The sequence below is a fragment of the Labrus mixtus genome, chromosome 6 (assembly GCF_963584025.1).
Source record: "Labrus mixtus chromosome 6, fLabMix1.1, whole genome shotgun sequence".
NCBI lineage: Eukaryota > Metazoa > Chordata > Actinopteri > Labriformes > Labridae > Labrus > Labrus mixtus.
Window position 1 is genome coordinate 25,676,867 of NC_083617.1, and position 20,630 is coordinate 25,697,496.

At 42.2% G+C, this 20,630-nt stretch overlaps 1 protein-coding gene across 2 annotated transcripts in view; it reads left to right on the plus strand.

Annotated features, from left to right (window-relative positions):
* The window catches only part of LOC132975854 (inositol polyphosphate-5-phosphatase A), a 183,184-nt gene that overhangs the window by 41,930 nt on the left and 120,624 nt on the right, over nt 1-20,630 (plus strand). For both annotated transcript variants that reach the window (XM_061040690.1, XM_061040691.1), the window contains exons 2-4: nt 1,947-1,988; nt 15,703-15,803; nt 16,073-16,160. In XM_061040690.1, coding sequence (XP_060896673.1) covers nt 1,947-1,988; nt 15,703-15,803; nt 16,073-16,160 — 231 coding nt within the window. The remainder of the gene's footprint in view (nt 1-1,946; nt 1,989-15,702; nt 15,804-16,072; nt 16,161-20,630) is intronic.

Genomic DNA, 20,630 nt, shown 5'->3' on the forward strand with positions numbered 1-20,630 from the left:
TCGGGTAGAGCAGCAACTTTTTTCATCTCTTTTCTGGAAGGTTAAATTACAGATTTCTTTGCAATGGAGTCCAGTGGCTTTGAAAAAGGTGTTGAAACTAGTTCTAAACATAAAGTAAACATGTAGGGATCCTGTCTGTACGTACATCTGACAGGCATATTTTAAGAGATATCCAAACACTGCTGTCATCTTGCTGGATGTACCGACAGTAAAGATGTGAATGTGCTCCCTTAAAGTCTCCGGCTCGAGCACAGACGTGTACAAATGTGTCTTCCTGGATTAAACCCTGTTGGTCTCCTGTATGGAGATGAAGTGAACTTCAGAGCAACATTAGTTACGTTAAAGGTCTCGGACTGCGCTGTCAAATAGGTGAATGTTGTTCAGATTGGGTTGTCACGGCGACAAGGTGTTTGTTGTGATTTTGTGCCCCGATACCATCCAAGGATACTTCACCTCCTGCTGTAATATACGAGGGCTTTGTTTCAGAGCCTGCAGATCCCAGCTGGATTCTTATTATAGACACACACACACACACAGAGCTGTTCATCAGACCTAGTTATCGACGTAGGGAGATCTCTCCTTAAATGGTAGACTGCCCGGGGCTCTGTGTCTGTTTCCACTGAACAAATCAGTCCAGGGCTGGGAATAACCTTTTACAGTGGAGGAGGGAGAGAGAGGGGATGACAGATATAGGGCGAGCAAAGGAAGGTGAGGGGAGTGAGAGATGGTGAGAGGCTTTCTGAACCGTGAGAGAAAGATGCTCTGACTTTCTGTAACTGTCAGCGTGTGGTTGTACCTCACTCATTCACAGGCGTCTTTACTCTTTGGTACGAGGTTATCAACACACCAGACCTCCTGAATATGACACCAGTAATAACCAAATGATATCCATATTGTATTTAACACCAAGACATCCAGAAATTGAAGTCCTGGACATCCATTATTTGTTTTTAATTGAAAAAAGAAATGCAGGCAAACTCCTCCTGCACACTCTGAACTGTAGAAGTACGTTGACAATGATTTACAACTGAAACCATTTGACAGATCTGTAGTTTCTGTAAGTTTTGGTACTTTTTAGTACTATTGATCATGAATTGTATCATTTTTAAAACACATGGTATGAATGTTGAACACTTAGTTTGGTTTGTTCTCTCCTGAGGGCTTCCTGGTTTTTGGAAAAAAGGCTTTTTATGTCTTTATTTAGAGACAGGACAGTGGGTAGAGTCAGAACTCAGGGAGAGAGAGAGGGTGGGGAAAGGAGCCACAGGTTGGACCCGTACTGGGGACGACCACAAGGAGCACTACAGCCTCTCTACATGGGGCGCCGTTAACCACTAGGCTACCAGCGCCGTACACTCCTATCTTCATAAATTCAGTAGCTTGTTCAAAATATGACTCTGTAGGCACCACTGAAGAGTCATGTTTTTGTGATGTCCTCGAGCTCATAGTTCAACGTGTCGCTGAAGGTGGTGGGACAGTATGAAGAGCGGGGTTCTTCCTATCAGGGTGGAGGTGGTGGTCTAGGGCGATGGTTGGTTCAAACAAACATTGGACTCATCCAGAGGGTCTGGGTTCAGTTACCGTGTAAAACAAATAGTCAGTGTTCTTCTTTGTTGACGTCTTCTAAGGTTCATCGCTGTTCAGTTTTTATTTAAACCCAAATCCAGATCGTTTTCCTAAATCTTGTCATATTGCAGCCTGTTGAAACTGAACTGTGCAGACTGGTCATGGCGAGCTTGGTGGTGGAACCTGTCCTCCATGTTGCATGTTTATGTTTGCTAAGATATGAGCGCCACATGGAAAAGTGATGTGAGAGGGAACAGGATCGTCACATTTTGACATGCTGCTGTAGTAATAGATGAGGTCAAAGTGACAAACTTGATGCAGAGTTCAAACACTGTGAATTTCTAACATGACTAACGTCTGTTCTCTCTTTCTCTCTCCAGCCTGACAACCTCCAGAAGACATGGCTGAGAGAGTTTTATCAGGTAAGTGAATCAAACATGTCAAACATTTAGACACGTTAAACACAGTGGGTTCATTATTAAGGAGTGATTGAGGTTTACTTCTTGAACACTTTCATGAATAAAAGGTATTTGCAGCTGTGGTTGGCATTTCACTTTCACCAAAAAACAGAATTGGAATTACAGTCACAGATTTATAATGAGACTGAAAGAACGCATACGGAAACTGACACAGAGAATCATGGTGTTCAACTGAACAATTATTTCAACTTTACATTGAACTAAACATCGGAACAATTGTTTTTATAACAATTATCCACAAAGAACCAGAGGCCTCTTGATATGTGAAGTCAGAAATGTCTGGCGCTACTTGCAGGAGAGCGAATGTTTCCATCTTCACCACCCAGGGAGTGTTTTTAAAAAACAGATATTTTTGTCTGCTATTCAGGTTGTTGATGCAACATACTTTCATACTCTCTGTCCGCTGGTGGGAGTGTGTTAACCTGTGTGTGTGCGATACAAACAGTCAATAAAGCAAACACTCATGAATCCTGTTCCTCACGTTTAAACGGTGGAACCAGACAAAGATTTTCTTGGTTGAGGACTGAAAGGATTAATCGCTTATCAAATAAAATAATAATCAGTTAGCTGCTTCAGCGTCGGTCTGGTTCCAACATCAAATGTTTCAAAATGTCCCACAGTAAGCGGCTCTGGGTTTCTATAGCTTCCAGTGCTTCCTGTGATAGTGAACCCCGAGGCTTCTTCTTCACGTCAGGTCGACGTTCTGCAGATCAGGTCATCTGAAGGCGTGCTTCCTGAGACCCAAACAGCAGAGATCAGAAACCTGTGATCAGAATTAACGAGCAAAAGCTGCGGTGCATATTTTCAAACATTTTTATCTTGTTTTCTCTGCTCTGTTTGGGAATCTTTATCAAAAAATGTGCAGACTTCTGTTGAAGCCGCTGTGATCTCATTCACCCTCGTTTCACCCTTTTGTCGGAGCATTGTTTATTGAGGAAGAGCTCATCTGGAGCTCTGTCATGCTTCATATCAAACCTTCAGATCTTCATAGGAACCCCTGACTAACCACAACTCTTTCCACTGAGGGGGAGGAAGTGAGGCGGCGCGAACCGCTCAAAAGTGACACAACTGAGGAGACAGAGAGAGACAGACAGACAGACAGACAGAGAGAGACAGACAGACAGACAGACAGAGAGAGAGAGAGACATAGAGACACACACACTGAGGAGAGACAGACAGACAGAGAGAGAGACAGAAAGCGAGAGAGAGAGACACACACACTGAGGAGAGACAGACAGACAGACAGAGAGAGAGAGAGACAGACAGAGAGAGGGGGGGAGAGAGAGAGAGACTCTTGTGAAAGAGAAAACTCAGTGTACAAACACTTTCTGCAACATTAGTTGTCATTAAGTATTTATATACAGAAATATTTCTGCAGAATGGAGCAGTTTAATGTATTTTTATATTCTGTTTGTTAGGACCTGTGTTTGTGTTTGGTCCTAATTTGACTCCTGGATTGGAAAAAAAGGAGAGAAAGAAGAAGAAATTAAAGTCTAATCCAAATATATTTACAAAGCAAACTTCAAACCAACATTTTAATGAAAACCTCTGCTTCAAAATAAAACATAAAACTTGGACTGAAGACTAAAGTATGGCAACAAAGCCCAAAGAAAAACATCCAGAGGAGACTCAGACTCTGTGTTTAAAGACGAGGAATAAAAATGATTAATTAAGAAACCAATTGAGCTAAAATGATGCGTAGCCTCCTTTTAAACAGCTTTAACACATCTGTACCTGTCGGTCAGAACAGCCACGCCCCTTATTATGCAAAATTCTTAGCTTTGAGAGGTTTAAACTGTACCGTTTTACGGTTTTTACCAACAGAGTAATGAGCAATAGAGAGCTTTATGTTGACACTCTCAAGAGGACACTCGAGGAACTGTAGTTAGAAGCAGCACAAAGCGTTAGCTTAAGTTGCCCCCATGACTTTGACTTTGGATTTAGTGCAGCTAGGCCACAAATGCATCCTCTTTTGAAAAAAAACTGACCAACATTCACAACAGCTGCAGCTTTATTCCATGCACAAGAAGTAAGAAAAATGAAGATGTTAACTGAAAACTGTCCCCAGAGTCAGACTGTCCATGCAGAAGCTTCTGAAAGCTGTACAAGTCAAATGTGTCAACAGACAGAAAGAGAGAAACTGTGACAATGAAAGACACACGAGGAAGAAAAACGAGACGAAAAAAAACCAAGGGCAGGGGTCAGAGTAAAGTCATATGAGCTATGTTTGGGTGGTCATGTTAGCAGCATCCTTAACTTTGAGACCATTCTAGTAAAATCAAACAGTTTCGATACCTTTTATGATACAGGGTGGTTAAAAATATGATATGTTATTGATTGTAAGTCAAAATAGCACAAATGGGTACCGAAACGTTGCCAATGAATCCGTGCAATTTAGACAAAAGCTCTTTAACGAAGTGGGTGTTTTTCGCAAAAGTGGCGCAACTAAGCTCAGCTGTAATCACATCTTTGTACATTCATATTGATTCTGTAGCGGCGTAATATTACTGTCACAGTCTGTGAATTCACATTGCGTTTCGGTGTTGAGTAAGCACGACACAGTGGGAGCTCCACACACACACACACAGCGCTGCACTCCCCCGCTGACTCAGCTGATCCCATGTCCCCTGCAACGCCTCAGATAGTACCTCCGAAGGCGGCACAGAGGGGAGATCACTTCAACCCTGATTACATCTCCCTGACATTCAGATTTGATTTCAGATTTTTTTTTTTTAATTTTAAAGCTTCTATACTTTTGATATAATTGTTGGTTAATCGTGAAATAATGGAGATTATATCCTTTTAAAACACACAATGTTGAAGTGTGTGTGTGTGTGTGTGTGTGTGTGTGTGTGTGTGTGTGTGTGTGTGTGTGTGTGTGTGTGTGTGTGTGTGTGTGTGTGTGTGTGTGTGTGTGTGTGTGTGTGTGTGTGTGTGTGTGTGTGTGTGTGTGTGTGTGTGTGTGTGTGTGTGTGTGTGTGTGTGTGTGTGTGTGTGTGTGTGTGTGTGTGTGTGTGTGTGTGTGTGTGTGTGTGTGTGTGTGTGTGTGTGTGTGTGTGTGTGTGTGTGTGTGTGTGTGTGTGTGTGTGTGTGTGTGTGTGTGTGTTGTGTGTGTTGTGTGTGTGTGTTACCCGGACGTATATTTTTCCACTCATGAATCACGCTGTGAGTTTATTTGTGACTGGATGAAGAGCTGTACAGTGCAGATAGTGCTACAGGAGGAAAGGTGTTCAGTGAGCGAGTGAGGTGAGGTGAGGACACACCGTGTGGACATGACGTGCTCACAGAGCCACACACACACACACACACACACACACACACACACACACACACACACACACACACACACACTGTTTCACGTTGTTTCTCTACACCTCATGCATGATGTAGTTCTGTTGATGGAGTCGGTTTGAAGTGATGCTTCAAATATCGAAGGATCCTTCCAGGATTTTAAAACCTCAGCCCTGTTTTCTTTTAATACAAATGTCAGAGACTTGATAACTAAAAGGTAAAAGTGAATTAGTGCAACATGTTTCTGAATCGTTCCAGAAGTTTGCAGCTGTCATAGATACAACATGTGATTGGACTGATCAAAGTAGTCTTCTAAATCTGCCTGTTTTTACCCGTTTTTTATTTGACCTGTAAAATGAAAGAAAGCAAGCTGGGCTAAAGACTGGTTCATACTTCTGCAGCAAATCTATGTCGTAGTGGCATACGACATTTTGAGCGCTACATATTTTGCGTTGGTGTGTCGGCGTAGCTGTTCAATACTCCACTAGATGGCAGTGCGGTTTCTATGCTAGTTATATTACCAGCTTCTGGTTCTGCCACACTCTCTGCTTGGTAAATTGGAAGCTTGATCCAAAGACAACTGGACTGGTTGAAGATCTTGAACTTTTGGATGAAGCTTCTGCGTTAAACGTGCAGCGGTTCATGATACAAAGAACATATTTCTATCTTCTCGTCATCATTAGCCTCCGTATCTGGATGATTTACATGTGGTGCAACCAAGGAGAGGAAAATGTGGACCAATCACAGGGCTCATGCCCTTTCCCCTCGAAGTTATGTTTTTACCCTAACCTACAGCGTATTGGATGCAGAAGTATGAATCGAGTTTAACAAGCTTCGAGCAGAGGTAGATGGTGTAGACGTCCTGAGTTTACAGAAGAGGTCAACGCATTAGAAGAGAAAATATGAGGGGGAGGAATATTTTGAAACTTGCATTTTGAGAAAAGGACGTAGAGAAATAAATCAAAGTAGCAGGTTAGACAAAAATCAGATTTCAGTTTTTTCACTGCTTTAAGAATAAAGTCAGAATTCAGAAGTCAGAAACTAAAAGTGTGTTCGCTGTGAGCGTCTGCTCCGTCTCCCTCTTTCTGATTGTTACTGTCAGTGACGTGTCGAAACAAGTCGACTGCCAGGTGATTCCAGCCTGAATGTTTAGTTTAGCACTCTGGTTATTGGACAAGCGTATAGCCAGTGTGTGTGTGTGTGTGTGGGTGTCGGTGTGTGTGTGTGTGTCTGTGTGTGTGTGTGTCTGTGTGTGTGTGTGTAGAAAGGCATGTCCTGGTTACTGCTGTTGAGGAATTCTGTTTGCATTGTGCGCCAGGCATGCAGGCATTACAGGAAGATATCAAGTTTGTTGTGTGTGTGCAATAAGAGAGAGAGAGGAAGAGAAGAATGCTGGGAGAGGGAGAGGTGTGCCCCTGTGTGAACCAGCAGACCTGCAGCCTCATGCCAGCCCTGTGTGCAGCCGGCTGACGTCATGGAAAGAAGCATCAGACTCTGAACTCTGCAGTTAGCTCCAATCAGCCACGCTGCGCTCGCTCATCATGACCCTCCACATACACACACACACACACACACACACACACACACACACACACACACACACACACACACACACACACACACACACACACACACACACACACACACACACCACACAATACGCTCATTGTGTCTGCTGTAACATCACCTGCTGTTTGGACCTGAACTCATCGAACTGAGATGTGTTTTTTAAAAAGAGAAAAACAGAAAGGCTCATTTTAAGATAGAGATGTGTGTTGACTCATGCTTTGGCATTCATCTAAAGGTTGTCTCACATAAAAAAAACTTTGCCCTCACACACGAGGGCAAAGTCGGCATGTCATTTCTAAATATCACAGGAAACATTTAGGAATATTTGCCCAATCCAACGCTGCACCAAAGCTACTGTTTGCATTCCCCAGTGTGAGGAAATGTCTTATTTTTTTATTATGCGTCACAAGGAATCACCTCTCAGTCCAGCTGCAGCATCCTGGAAAATACAGCGTGAAAAGTCGTCCGACTGGCTTTCATAAGTGTTTGAGTGAAGACAGAGGCTTTCCTCTTCATACCTGTGCTCTGTCTACATATCTTGATGAATGTGTGTTTGTGTGTGTGTGTGTTTGTTGTTGCAGTTGAATCCTGTTGACGTCAACTTTTCAACAACACATCTCTATCTGCAGCTGGAGGGAATTCCTTGAGGAAATAAAATTATTTTTCTTAAGACACACCTCGGTCAGAGTCCATCGGCATGTTTGCACTCCTCCTCCTCCTGCTCGTTCGTAAATGTTATTATTCTTTGGAAGATCTCATATTGTAAGGGCCTTGTGATAGAAATTAGCTTAGGTAAACTCTGCACTGTAGCCTGTTTAGTTCACTTCATCTTGACAGGTGAGAGTTGCAGTTCTGGACTTCTGAATTTGAATGCAGATCACAGTCTTAGTCATTTACTGGAATCTACACTTTTAGGGCTGCAGTAAAATATTTAGTTGAGTGTCAGTCAGCCCTCACTCATCTGCAGAGGCTGATAAGACAAAGTGAAACAATGTTTGAGGTGTTACTCATTCAGCTATTCTTTTGTGTGTTCATAACCGCCTCGCATCAATGACAATCGAATGGATTAAGCTCAGTGAGACGTACCGACACCACAAACTGCAGCCCTACCCTTAACTAGAAGGGCAGGGCTGCCATTGGGCAATAAAACAATCAAGATAAGAGTACGGAAAATACATATAAGAGGATAGCGATGATGTACTCTGGGCATGTCAATCAATATGTACGGCGGATATAACAAACTATTTCCCAGCAGGAACAGCAACAACATCCACTCACTGTGCAGTGATTAGCTTGCATGCAGGAGCACACACCCACTTCCTAATGCAGGATATTGTTGGAGCTGCAGGTTAATCAGGTGGGCGTCGTCTGTGATAGATAAAAAAAAGAGTGGGACAAAAGTGCATGAAAAAGAGGGCAATAGGGAACTCTTGTTATCTCCAAAAGATGAGGGTATCATAAAATAGAAAAATGGTTACATGATGTTAAGTATAGGGACACAGACTGCAGCTCTGCCAGCAGCCTCCTCACTCACTCAACAATATTTTTCTGATGAATAGCATTGAAGAAACACTGTTATTACAGGTCAAATATTATGCAAAATACCCTTCACTATGTTTTCTCTAACACTAATATGTGTCTCTAGTCTGTCTACAAACCCCCCAATCATGAGAAAAGTCCATCTTCTCCATCTTCTGCCTGCTCCACTTTTCAGAAAATGTGTGCTCAAAGAGGCCGTTTTGAGATGTTCCCTTCATGACATCACAAAGGGCAGTAACCCCTCCCCCAGGTGGGTGACACTCCCACAGCAAGGTGTTTGTTCTGCCCTCTGAGTCTGCCTTCTCACCGGGCAATAGGGCAAGGAGCGAGAAAGCCCGAGTACACCCAAGCCCTTCCAAAGAGGGGGCGTGGTCAAACACAACTCATTTACATATTTAAAGGTACAGACACAGAAACAGCCTGTTCTGAGCAGGGCTGAAATAGAGGGGTTTATAGACATGATCAAATACAGGATCAGAGTGGATTTAGAACAAGAAACTTCACACACATGTTTTGAGGAGCTCTGAGACTTATTTAAACTGTTGAAGAGGAGGAGAATATGTGACCTTTAAGTGTTCAAATGGTTTAAGTCAACTCTTTGTTTTGTCACTTTGACTGCCAGAGTCTGGGGACCCCCACTGTCCCAGAAGTGCTTCATAGGCTTTAAAGTAGCGTTGAAAAATGTGGGTATTTGTTGCGTTTCATTGGACAGTAAAGTAAGCAAAACAGTATCATTTTGGAGGTCTGTGATTGGTGCAATGACTGAGGGGCTTCACAAAGTCTCTAGCTCTCATTTTCTTCCTACTGATGAGCGTGAATCAATCAGATGGTGTTTGAGGACTCGCAGCCTGTCGGGATATCTCAGACATTTACATGTAATCAAAGCGACTCATTTGCCTGCTGCACATGTGATCATTAGTTTGACTTTGAGGGAATCTGGCCACGCTGCTGCAGGACAATAAACTCACACTTTGCATCACACCACAGAGGAGTGAAAGAATCCCACAGCTCATTTGCTTTGGAAACTTCTCCATCTGTCATAGGCCGGTGTGACTGTCAGGACGGCGCAGCAGCTCTGTGATCTGCACGATGAAACACGGTGAAGGTCATCCGATCCTTCTTTGATTTGGTGTTTCAGTTAATAATGTGTCATCAAATGAAACTCCAGGACCCTCTGTTGACCCTCTGCCCAAAACACAGGGATGTATTCAAAGTGAACTCTCTTGATTTTAATGTCATATATGTAATCAGCTCCATAATTCTCACGGTAGCTTCACAAAGTTTCTTCAGTCAGCGACTGCACGACAGTCGGACGGAAAACTGAAGAATCCTTGTCATCGATCAGTTCTCCTCCAATCTCTGAGATTATTTTCCACCTCTGAATAGAGAGCGTGAAATGAGATTCAGGCTGTCCTGATTAGAGCGCTCATAAAGACGCTCTGTGTCTCACAGATGAAGTCTGACTCACAGAGAGGAGCTTTGACGCAGTTTGTGAAGATGAAACAAACTGTCAAAATGTCAAGTTATTTTCTTTTACGTAAATACAAATTACAAGTTATTAGTGATTTATAACTATGAAATCTCCTTTTTTTACACTACATAATGTATCATTAAATCACTTTGACCACTTTTATATAGACTTTATTTAGAAAGGAACGTGGATCAAGTAAGAATTCAGGACTGTGAGTGGCAACCTCCAGTCTTAAAAAATGAAGCCAATGAGGAAGTGCAAAATCCTGCAGTTCCTCGAGTGTCCAGTAGAGGCTGGCTCCAGGAACACAGGAAGTCACATACACACCACAGGAAAAAAGTAATTTTAACAGCATAAATAAACATGTTTACAGCCTGGTACAAAAAAACAAATAGGTCTGATTAGTTATTGTTGTCACCAGCACACACTGTACTGTGAATAGTTTTGATTTTGAGAACGATACGTGTTATCCGTAGTTAGGCGCATCGCTGACATGCTTGACAGGTGGGCGCGATGTAACGGTTCATCAAGGTTTAAAACCCGCCTCAGCTCCAGCTCTCAGCCTGTCATTAGGTTGACTGAAAGTTAGACTGAGACAGGATTTCCAACATGGCGGCCGATGAGCCTCCAGAGCCCCCTGCAGGAACAGATGGCTGACTACAGCCTCCGTAAAATAACAAACCCCCCCTGCACAGTGTGTGCAGATAATGAACTATTCAGACCAAAATCATTTTCTGAACCAGGCTGTGAACATGTTAATTCCTGCTGTTAGGTGTTTACGGCCGCTTTAGCTCATCTGAATGTTGTGAAACAAAGGATGCCCATCATACCGACTCAGACCTCCATGAAACAGGAAACATGTCCGCATGCCGAGTCAGAAATCTCTGCTGGTTCACATAAAATATTTTTCTGAAGTGATGTGTGTATATGTGGAGGCCTCGCTAGCTCATGAAGTTTCTTTTTGTTAAACTGAAAACAATACAACAATCTCCTTATTAATACACACACATGCAGATGTTGGTTTTGTAGTTCCTGATTAAAAGTGAAATGATTGTCAGGTAACCGCCAATAGGCTCCAGGAGTAGACTCAGACAACTCAAGGTCTCTGAAAACAACAGACAACTGTACTCAACAACACATTTTTCTGCAGAATCTGTGAAAAGAGATTAGCATTCGTTTGCTTTGGTCTGCAGCTTGTGCTTGTTGAATAAGTGACAGAGCTTGCAATGTGAGAATTCTGATTGGCCGCTCCCATATTTTCAGATGTTGTGAATATTTGGAGCTTGTAAGGATGGAAAAAGAAGGGAAAACAGAGGACACACACCTCCACATCAAACTCATCAGAGTGTGACATCCTCGTCAGCCTGAGGAAGATGTCGGAGCAGCAGCTGTCTGAGAGGCCGTCATAAAATCCGCTTTCATTGATACAATATTTGTCCTGTCAATAATTTGAGTCAAATGTCAACAGAGTTTCTCGTTAACCACAGTCGACGTAAATTGGATGTTGGTCACTGAGTAAAGTCGGGTCAATGTTTGGTGACCGCGGTAATGAAACCAGCTCCTGGAAAGTGTGTGTGTGCAGAGCTGGAGTTACAGCCTGGAAAGACAAACACAGACGCTGAGCGCAAGCACGAGCGTGTTAGTACGTACATACACACACACACACACACACACACACACACACACACACACACACCCACACACCCGTCAGTCTGACATTAGCCGGGAGCTCCTTGAGTGTTTGACCTTTGCATCCTGGGCTGATAGCTTCACTAATCTTTGTAACTTTGAGAGTCTCTGCGCGCGGTCATCGGGCTAAGTGGCGAGCCAGAGGTTGATGGTAAATCCATACTGTTATTGCCGTACATTACTTTGATCTGATTGGGCGCCACAATGCAACACTGAGGTGGAGTAGCAGGACTCGGTTCAGGTCCAGGGACTACTTCCTGCTCTCACACACACTCCCTCTCAGTGACAGTGATGTAGGTCCGCGTCCTGTCGACCCTGTGAGCGCTGTAAATCACTGTGCCGTATCGATTCTCCATTAGAGGTCGGCCGCTCTGAACACCTCTGACAGCGTGCTCACAAACACCTCGCTGTGTGCACGACGGGACTTTAGAGGAGAGCAACATGAGGAGGGCCCGACCGATATGGGTATTTTGGGGCCGATACTAATATCGATATTTGGGAGGGAAGAAAATGTGATATGGATATATCGGCCGATATCTTTCTTAAACTAGATATAGATACACACATGTATTATTACATTGATCGCTCAAATGCAGTTATCAAACACCACAGCGCCCTCTGCTGGTGAAAGAGAACTGCTAGTGTAAAATGATGAAACTCTAATAATACCGATAGTCACTGGATATGCTACTATAGGTGGATATTATTGGCTGGCTCTAAACATGAGGTCCTGTGACTCTGAAGGGCGGAGCTTACAGGAAGTCATCCCTCTAAAATCAGAAAAACAATGCAATTCAATGGAGGAAATAAGACTAAATATTCAAACTATCAGCCAACAGAACATCCGAATAATAACAAAATTTGTTCAACAAGTTCAAGTATTGGGGCGCCAGTAGTGTAGTGATGGTCAGTGCGCACCCCATGTACCGAGGCAGTAGTCCACTGAGCAGGCAGCCCGGGTTCGGATCCAGCCTGGGGCTCTCTTCTCTGTAGAGATTCTGTAGCTAAGAGAGGTCAGACGAAGACCTCGAGGTCTTGAGTTCTAAGGACAATATATCTACCAGCTGGTGCCTCCAGTGATTTAAAGACAGTGTGTGTGGTGGTTTCCACCGCACTTCCAGGATTTTCTTTGCAGCACTTTGGCCAGAAAGTCAAATTATTTTCTCATGTAAAGACTTAGGGACCTGCACATTTTCATTTAGTATGCAGGATAGAGGGCAGCATGGAATCTCCTTACTGAAAGTTTCTGTGATGTTTTACCTTGTTACCAAATTGCAATCACTTTCTGAAGGTAGAGGTACAAACACTGGACTTTAGATTAAAATAAGAACTGATGTTAGCACCTTCTCCTACACATCAAGGACATCTCGTTAATATATTGAGAAACATCCAGACAAATGTTTTTACTGTATTTTAAGTTTTCCAAAAGTTTCACCTCAGTTGGAAGACATTTGGTCTTTCAGCTGCCAGATCTTACCACACATGACTACACACTGATCTGAGTAATAAAGTTATTCTTGAACTTCTCAGTTTCTTATTTTAAGTATCGCAGTGTGAAATATGTCAGGACATAACTGTGATCATCTGAAGTGATGTTTTCCTCAGTTGTTAGCTTCGTGCAGAGTTTCACTCTAACTGTATGGACACCACGTTGTAAGCAGTGATCTGTTGTGATTAGTGAACGTTGTGAACGCTGGTTTAGATGAATTTCTCCAGCAGCCCGGAGTTTTTGCCCTCGTTCTGATGATTAGTCCTGACATTATTCCTGCTCACTTTGTGTTTGTACTGGGAGCCATGTGTCACCGCTTGTGTTGATGTGTGAACATCTGTCACACCCTGTTGTACACACACACACACACACACACACACACACACACACACACACACACACACACACACACACACACACACACACACACACACACACACACACTGATCCCTGCTGCAGGATGAAGAGCAGTCGATGTTTCTCGTGTACAACAAGGTCTCTGCCTGTAACAGAGCTGCTCTCTGTCTTTTTCAGAGAGAAAGATTCCAGATGTTTGATCCTTGAGTACTTTTCAATGCCATGTTTTAAAACGACTCATCATTAAAAGAGCTTTTAGAAACGACAGATCTTCAGTATCATTCATAGTTTGAACAAAATGCTGTCCTAAATGAGAAGAAAGGGAGCACTGTCTAAGTTGCACAAATAATAAATACACTGATGTATTTGTGCAATTTAGACAATGTCAGAGTTCACAAGCATCCTGGAAAACCTGGAAAATAGATGACCAATTTTCAAGTCTTGATGGAAAAGGATTGAAAAAGCAAAAAGTCCCAGGAAATGATTTTAAACATTCTCTTTATTTAAGAGTTCCCAAAAACAGATGACCTTGCATCTGAAAGGGATGAATGATGTTCAGGATCATATCGATAAAAGCGACAGTAGTTTATAGACAATAGTATTAAAAACAAGCTAAGTCACATGACACAGTAGCACCTGCAGGCTGGGTGACAATAAGAAAATGTCACATAATGTGAGAAACATGTTTCAAATGTTCAAACTATAATTGTCTCAGTAGATAGTCGTCCTCAGTGTCTCCCTGTAGTCTCAGTCATGTAAAAGAAGGACACTGCTGCATCTTTGAATGTCTCATTTCACTTTAACAAACTCTCAGACAGCTCAGCTGACGAGTCCAAAGTAATATCCACCTGATGACATCACACATTGACCTTATGACATCACACATTGACCTTTGTTACCGTTCGTTTGAGCTGTTTGACATCAGTTTGGGATCCCTAACCACTTCCTGTTTCTGTGCTTGGGTGCGTTCAAATTGTCCCTCCTATCTCCTTTCACTATCCACTTTACCTTTACCCCAAAGATGATGTCAGGAGAATTCATAAAGGACTTAGGGAAAGGCGATGTCGTTGCTCTGACAATCCGACCACATTTCCACTAGGCGACGTCATTAAATAGGACGGGCCGGCGGAGGTTAATGACGTGGGTCCACCGTGTTGAAACTACAATGTTACGAAAATGGACTGCTAAAAGCGCATCTAAAAAACTTTCCCCTGTGTCTTCTTACTGGTGAAATAATCCTAATTAACACAAGGTTGGGATTGAAATAAAAGCAATATAGACTACCAGGCTACGAGTAAGAAAAGTGAAACCATCAGCTTCCTGTCCACTCAGAAATCAACATCAACATAAATATGATTGAATGAAATCAATTATTACATTTATGTAAGATAGCCTACACATAATGTTTTAAGAATACAAATGTACAACTGCACAAAGCATTCTTAAGTGAATTAAATATGTTGAATAAAACATCATCTTGAGAAAAATGTCTCTTATCCCTTCATCCCTTTCATGATCTGTGTCACTTTACAACCCACCTTTCCTTAGCTTTTAGAGAATTCGAACAGCTCTTATCATGGCCGCCACTTAAATGTTTCCGGGTCATTTCACTCAGTTAGGAACCTTCCTAAGCAAAAATGACAATTCGAACGCACCCCTTAACTTCATGTCCTAACCTTCCGTCTACCAGAAGGGCCTTACTTTATTTCAAAATAAAAGCACAGAGCAAGTTAAGTACTCTCAGCTAAAGACAGCACAAACATTCAAAATAAAAGCCTAACAATTTTTATTTTTAAATTAAATAATGGAAATAATGGAATTTCAACTACGTGATCAAAAATGTGATTAATCAGGATTCCATCCATCCATCCTTTACAGTATCTTTACCACTTTTCCCGTTCTGGGTCGTTGGGGGCTGCAGCTGATCCCGGCTGTCATTGGGCGAGAGGCGGGGTACACCCTGAACTGTTCGTCACCTGTCCATCACAGGGCATTAATCACGATTAAATATTGAAATTTAGTGATTAATTGCACTCAAAAATGTTGAAAGTAAAAGTCACTGCTGGCTACTTCCTGTAGTTTTTATTGGGTGCATTACGTTGCTTTTATCTCGTCTGCATTTAAACAGTTTATTCTATGATCAGCTTGTCATCATTTACAAGCTTGTAAGAGTTCACCGCGCTGTCGTTGTTGATGCACTGCAGCGCACATGAAGTAACCTGTTTGTGTGTTTTCTCTCTCTCCTCTCACAGACGGTTCAGACACACCGGCCTCACTTCCTGGCCGTTCACTGTCAGGAGGTCGGAGGGAAGAACTACGAGGCGTCCATGTCACACGTGGACAGTTTTGTTAAGTAAGTGAAGCGCTCATAGCGTGGCCTTAATGTTGCTTAATAACTGCACGAAGCTTTCATGTTAAAACAAACAACCTCTATGTTTGGAAACGAGTGATGTCTCCCCCTGCTGGATTTCATCACAGCTGCATGTCTGCACAGAACATAGTCTGTTCAGTTTTTCTTTTTATCAAAGTATGTTATACTCAAAGTTCCTGAAGGTGACAGCACCCTGATTCTTCCTATCCGATTGACATTTCCTGTTTTTATCATCTGACTGTGTCCATCAGAGAGCTGCTGTCCAGTGATGCCATGAAGGAGTACAGCAGAGCCCGCGTCTACCTCGATGAGAACTACAAATCCCAGGAGCATTTCACGGTGAGTTCTTTAAGTTGCATTCATGCAATGTTGGAATAATCCGAAAAAATGTACATTTACATGAAGGCTCCGACAAGTTGGGAAAATCTTTGGTGAGTGTGTTTCTGAGGGGAGAAACATGGCAGCAAAGGAGAGAGAAAGTCATGTAGCTGCACAAACTGATCGAGTCAGATTATTTGGAGAGTAAGTAATTAGCAAAAAAAGTCCATTAATATTTACAGTCTATGGTATAGACTCATACTGAGCAGCTTAGAGCTTAAATTTAGTCACCTTTGTCGAATGTGTTGCCCATGATTAAGAGGAGGTCTGTGAATGCAGCACAAGATACACACATGGTGAATTCAAGTCCTGTGGGATAATACACAAGACAGTTTAGAATTTTAATTGTAATCAGTTCTCAGTTAAGCTCATGTATTCAATTAGCATCAACTACAAGTTCAATCCATTTTCTTTCCTTGACTTACTCAAAAACATCAGATTTATTCTGAACGAATCTGCAAAATATCGACACTCATCACGTGAGCACGTCTTCTTATTTTAAGATAAATTAGACAGAAAAGTTAGATTTCTGTTAGACAGAACATCGAGCTTTGTCTCACTTAAAGTCTGTTTTAACATTCAAGTTGTGAAAATCTCTGACTGACAGTAAAGAAAATAATTTGTTGTATTACTCTTGATTTAAAGTTCTGCTGGAGTCGTGTGATTAGCAGCTGTAGCAGAAATGTCTGGACCGGTTTGAGCAGCACCAGTGGAAGAAGTAACAACAGCTGTATTAACAGAATCATCAGTCTAAAAACGGTTTCTTCTCACACTCACTCTGGTTAGTTTGTGGTTGAAATTCAACGTCCATCTGACGCGTACAGAAAATGTCTCTCACCCTTTGTTCTCGCACATAAAGGTGTGAAAAGTGGGTTTTTTTAGAGTTTTACTTGCAGATAATAATGAGTAGAAGACGTTGAGCGGATGTTTCAGTTCTTAAACTAAAATGTATCAAAGTTCATGAGTGCATCCTTTAGAGGGTTTAAGATCTGAATTCAGCAGTGAATTCAATCTTTAGACTAAAATGATTTCATAACATTTTAAAAAGCTGCTCACCTTAGAGCCTCTTTATACTCCTTATGTAGTTCTATCTAATCACCACCAGATGGCAGCAGAGGACATGAAATAATCTTGTCAGTCTGGGCTCAAAAGAGACACTGTTGATATAAACTGAATATCTGGATGTATTGGTTCTTAAGCATTAATTTAAATTTGATAAAACTTTTGCCTGAATAAAAAAAGATAAAAGTCGATAAAAATGTTCAAATAAGTTTTGCAAAAGTATCCGGCTCGATTGAGCCAACATGAAGGATGCATTTAAAATGATTCCTAATAGAAAACCTTTCTGTTCAGAAGTTACACTTTATAAACCTGAAACAGCTGTTTCACATCGCTCTGTTTAAAGGCACCATTCAAAAACAATATGAAGTTACAAACAGCAGAACACCGGAGCTGCTGCTGCACCCATATCTTGATGGTTATACGTTTGCTTGTGTTACTTTGTGTTACATAAAAATGATTCTAACTTTTGTTATATGTTAAAATAGAACAATAACAGAAACAAGCTAACCAATCAAATCAGTCAACCAGAATCACTGTTTCAATGGAGACCGGTGGCTTTGAAGGTAACTTAAAAAAGACTCTAATTAAACTTCAATGGAAATGATCACCACATGTTTCAGGTCCTCGCCCTTCATCTGACATGAAGTGTGATGCAGCTTCTGCTGTGCAGACTTTTAGTCTACCTTTTCCTGTTTTTTTTAGGTCCAGCACCCGGTACTCAAGTTTTTCGGATGTGCGTGCTGTTTGATATTCTTTTAGTCCTTTACTCGACTGAGTCTTGAACTGCTGTTCTGTGTTTGTCCTCTTGGGGGAGCCAAACACTCAGACTTCACAGCAGAGTCCCTGAAACTGAATGATGGTTCACCGAGCACCTCTCCACCTGATGCTAAATTTAAAGACTGCAGGCATGTCAGAGGATCATCTCAGGAGAATGTTTTGATTAAAGGACTATAGATTCAAATATGAATGTCGGTGTAGACGTGGACTCTGGGCCCCCGGTTTGTCTCTAAGACCGTATCTGTGTGAGTGCACTCTCCACGCCACGCTGCTCCTCCACACACGCTCATAAATCACAGCTCGCACTGAGTCACATTTGCTCTTTTCAAAACAATATTACAAACATTGGCCTTTAGGAGATATAATGATGTGCCATCCCCTATAATCTCTCTGCATTATGGGCTGTTTGTGTAACGCTGTTTGTCTAGAGATTAACCTTTGTGTTTCTGTGTGAAGCAGCCGATGTGCGTTCTGTGATGGTGGCGTTGCAAACGGTAAATATGAAGAGAGCGTGCGGCGTGTCTCACACAGGGCGTAACATTTAGCTTTGATGACATCACTCCTGTTTGTTTTCTCAATATTCGATTTCCTCCCTCCTCGTGCGCCGGGGTAATTGTTTGTTGTCGCCCCCACTTTTCAGGGTCCAGATCTCACAGTGTGTGTGTGTGTGTGTGTGTGTGTGTGTGTGTGTGTGTGTGTGTGTGTGTGTGTGTGTGTGTGTGTGTGTGTGTGTGTGTGTGTGTGTGTGTGTGTGTGTGTGTGTGTGTGTGTGTGTGTGTGTGTGTGTGTGTGTGTGTGTGTGTGTGTGTGTGTGTGTGTGTGTGTGTGTGTGTGTGTGTGTGTGTGTGTGTGTGAGAGTGTGTGTATGGTGTGTGTGTGTATGGTGTGTGTGTGTGTGTATTGTGTATTGTGTATGGTGTGTGTGTGTGTGTATTGTGTATTGTGTATGGTGTGTGTGTGTGTGTGTGTATGGTGTGTGTGTGTGTGTGTGTGTGTGTGTGTGAGCAGTAATGTGCAGAGTGTGTGGTGAACTTTGTTTACATGCCTGCTCTCTGTGAGAGTGTTTGAACTGCCTCTCTCAGATGATGAATGATCGTCTGAAGTTCTGTGTGAGAGATGTTTTTATTTTTCTGACTCAGTTTGAGCTGAAGAGAATCGAGTAAATGAATCTAAAAGATCGACTGAAGGTGACTCAACTTTAAAGCAAAAATCACAAAAAAAACCCAAAAAACAGGTTCCAGCTTCATTTCTTATTTAAGAATTATTTTGGGGCTTTTATTGTAGAGACAGGACAGTGGATAGAGTCTGAAATCAGAGAGAGTTTGGAATGAGATGCAGGAAAGGAGCCACAGGTCAGATTCAAACCCAGGCCGCCCGCTTGGTGGACTACAGTTTCTGTACATGGGGCACACGCACTAGCCCTTTTTTTTTTTTTTTTTTTTTACATAATTTTCTTGCAGTTAGTTCATCGATATGTATTTGATTTTAAATCACAGAAACACATCAGAAACTAAAACAAGACGTAAAAGATGTATGGAGGGAGTACCAGGACAGGCAGGTGGTCAGGTCACAGCACCTTCTTCAGAACACCTCAGTTCAGAGAATCCAGAAATGTAAACAAAAAACCCTCTCCATTTCAAAATGTGTTTGTTTTTTAAATCTGGTGACCCCAAATGATTATCTCACGACTCTCCGCGGGGGTCACGACCCCTAGGTTGAGAACCACTGATTTAAAGGAGCAAAGTTACATACGAATGTTTATTATAAAATACCTTCTTTTTTTTTAAGTATCTAGAGTTAGACATGAGGGAGGAGAGAAAGAGAGAGAGTGGGGAACGACATGTGGGAAAGGAGCCACAGGTCGGATTCAAACCCCGGGGGATGGAGGACAATAGCCTCTGTACATGGGACGCACACACTAACCACTAGGCTACCGGTGCACCTGGTTAAATAACTTTAAGTTAAATATCTAATACAACTCTTTTTCCGTCTTTTTGCTGCAAGTCCCCTTTAACTCTCTTAAGTTTTAATGTTATAGAATCAGTTTAAAAATGTTCAAATACTGAAACAGATGAAACACGATTATCCAGTCGTGTTCCAGTCGAGATTTAGAATAAGATGAAGAACACAGTCTGCCTCACAGCTCATTTTAAACTTCAACACTTGATGTTCTTAAAGATGGTTCATAAACGGAGCTCAAGTGTTTAAATATAAGAAACCTGGATGTGTGACGGTGTGTTCTCTTCGTCTTTTTATTACAATATTTTCATCCATTAAAATTTAACAACGGTGTGAAAATCTCCGACTGTGTCAGAGGCCCGTCTTTATTCTTCTTCATTAAACTGTTTTCATATCCTGATGTTAAAAAGACTTCATGTCACAACTCAGTGCAGAATCTCAACAATGAGATCTCCTGCTCGTCCTCGTCCTCCTCCTCTTTGTCTTTCTCTTTCTCCTCCTTCTCCTCCTCTTCCCATCCTCGTCCTCTTCCTCCTCTCTCCTTCTCTCTCCTCCTCCTCCTCCTCTTCTTCCTCCTCCTCCTCTTCCTCCTCTTCTTCCTCCTCCTCCTCTTCCTCCTCTTCCTCCTCCTCC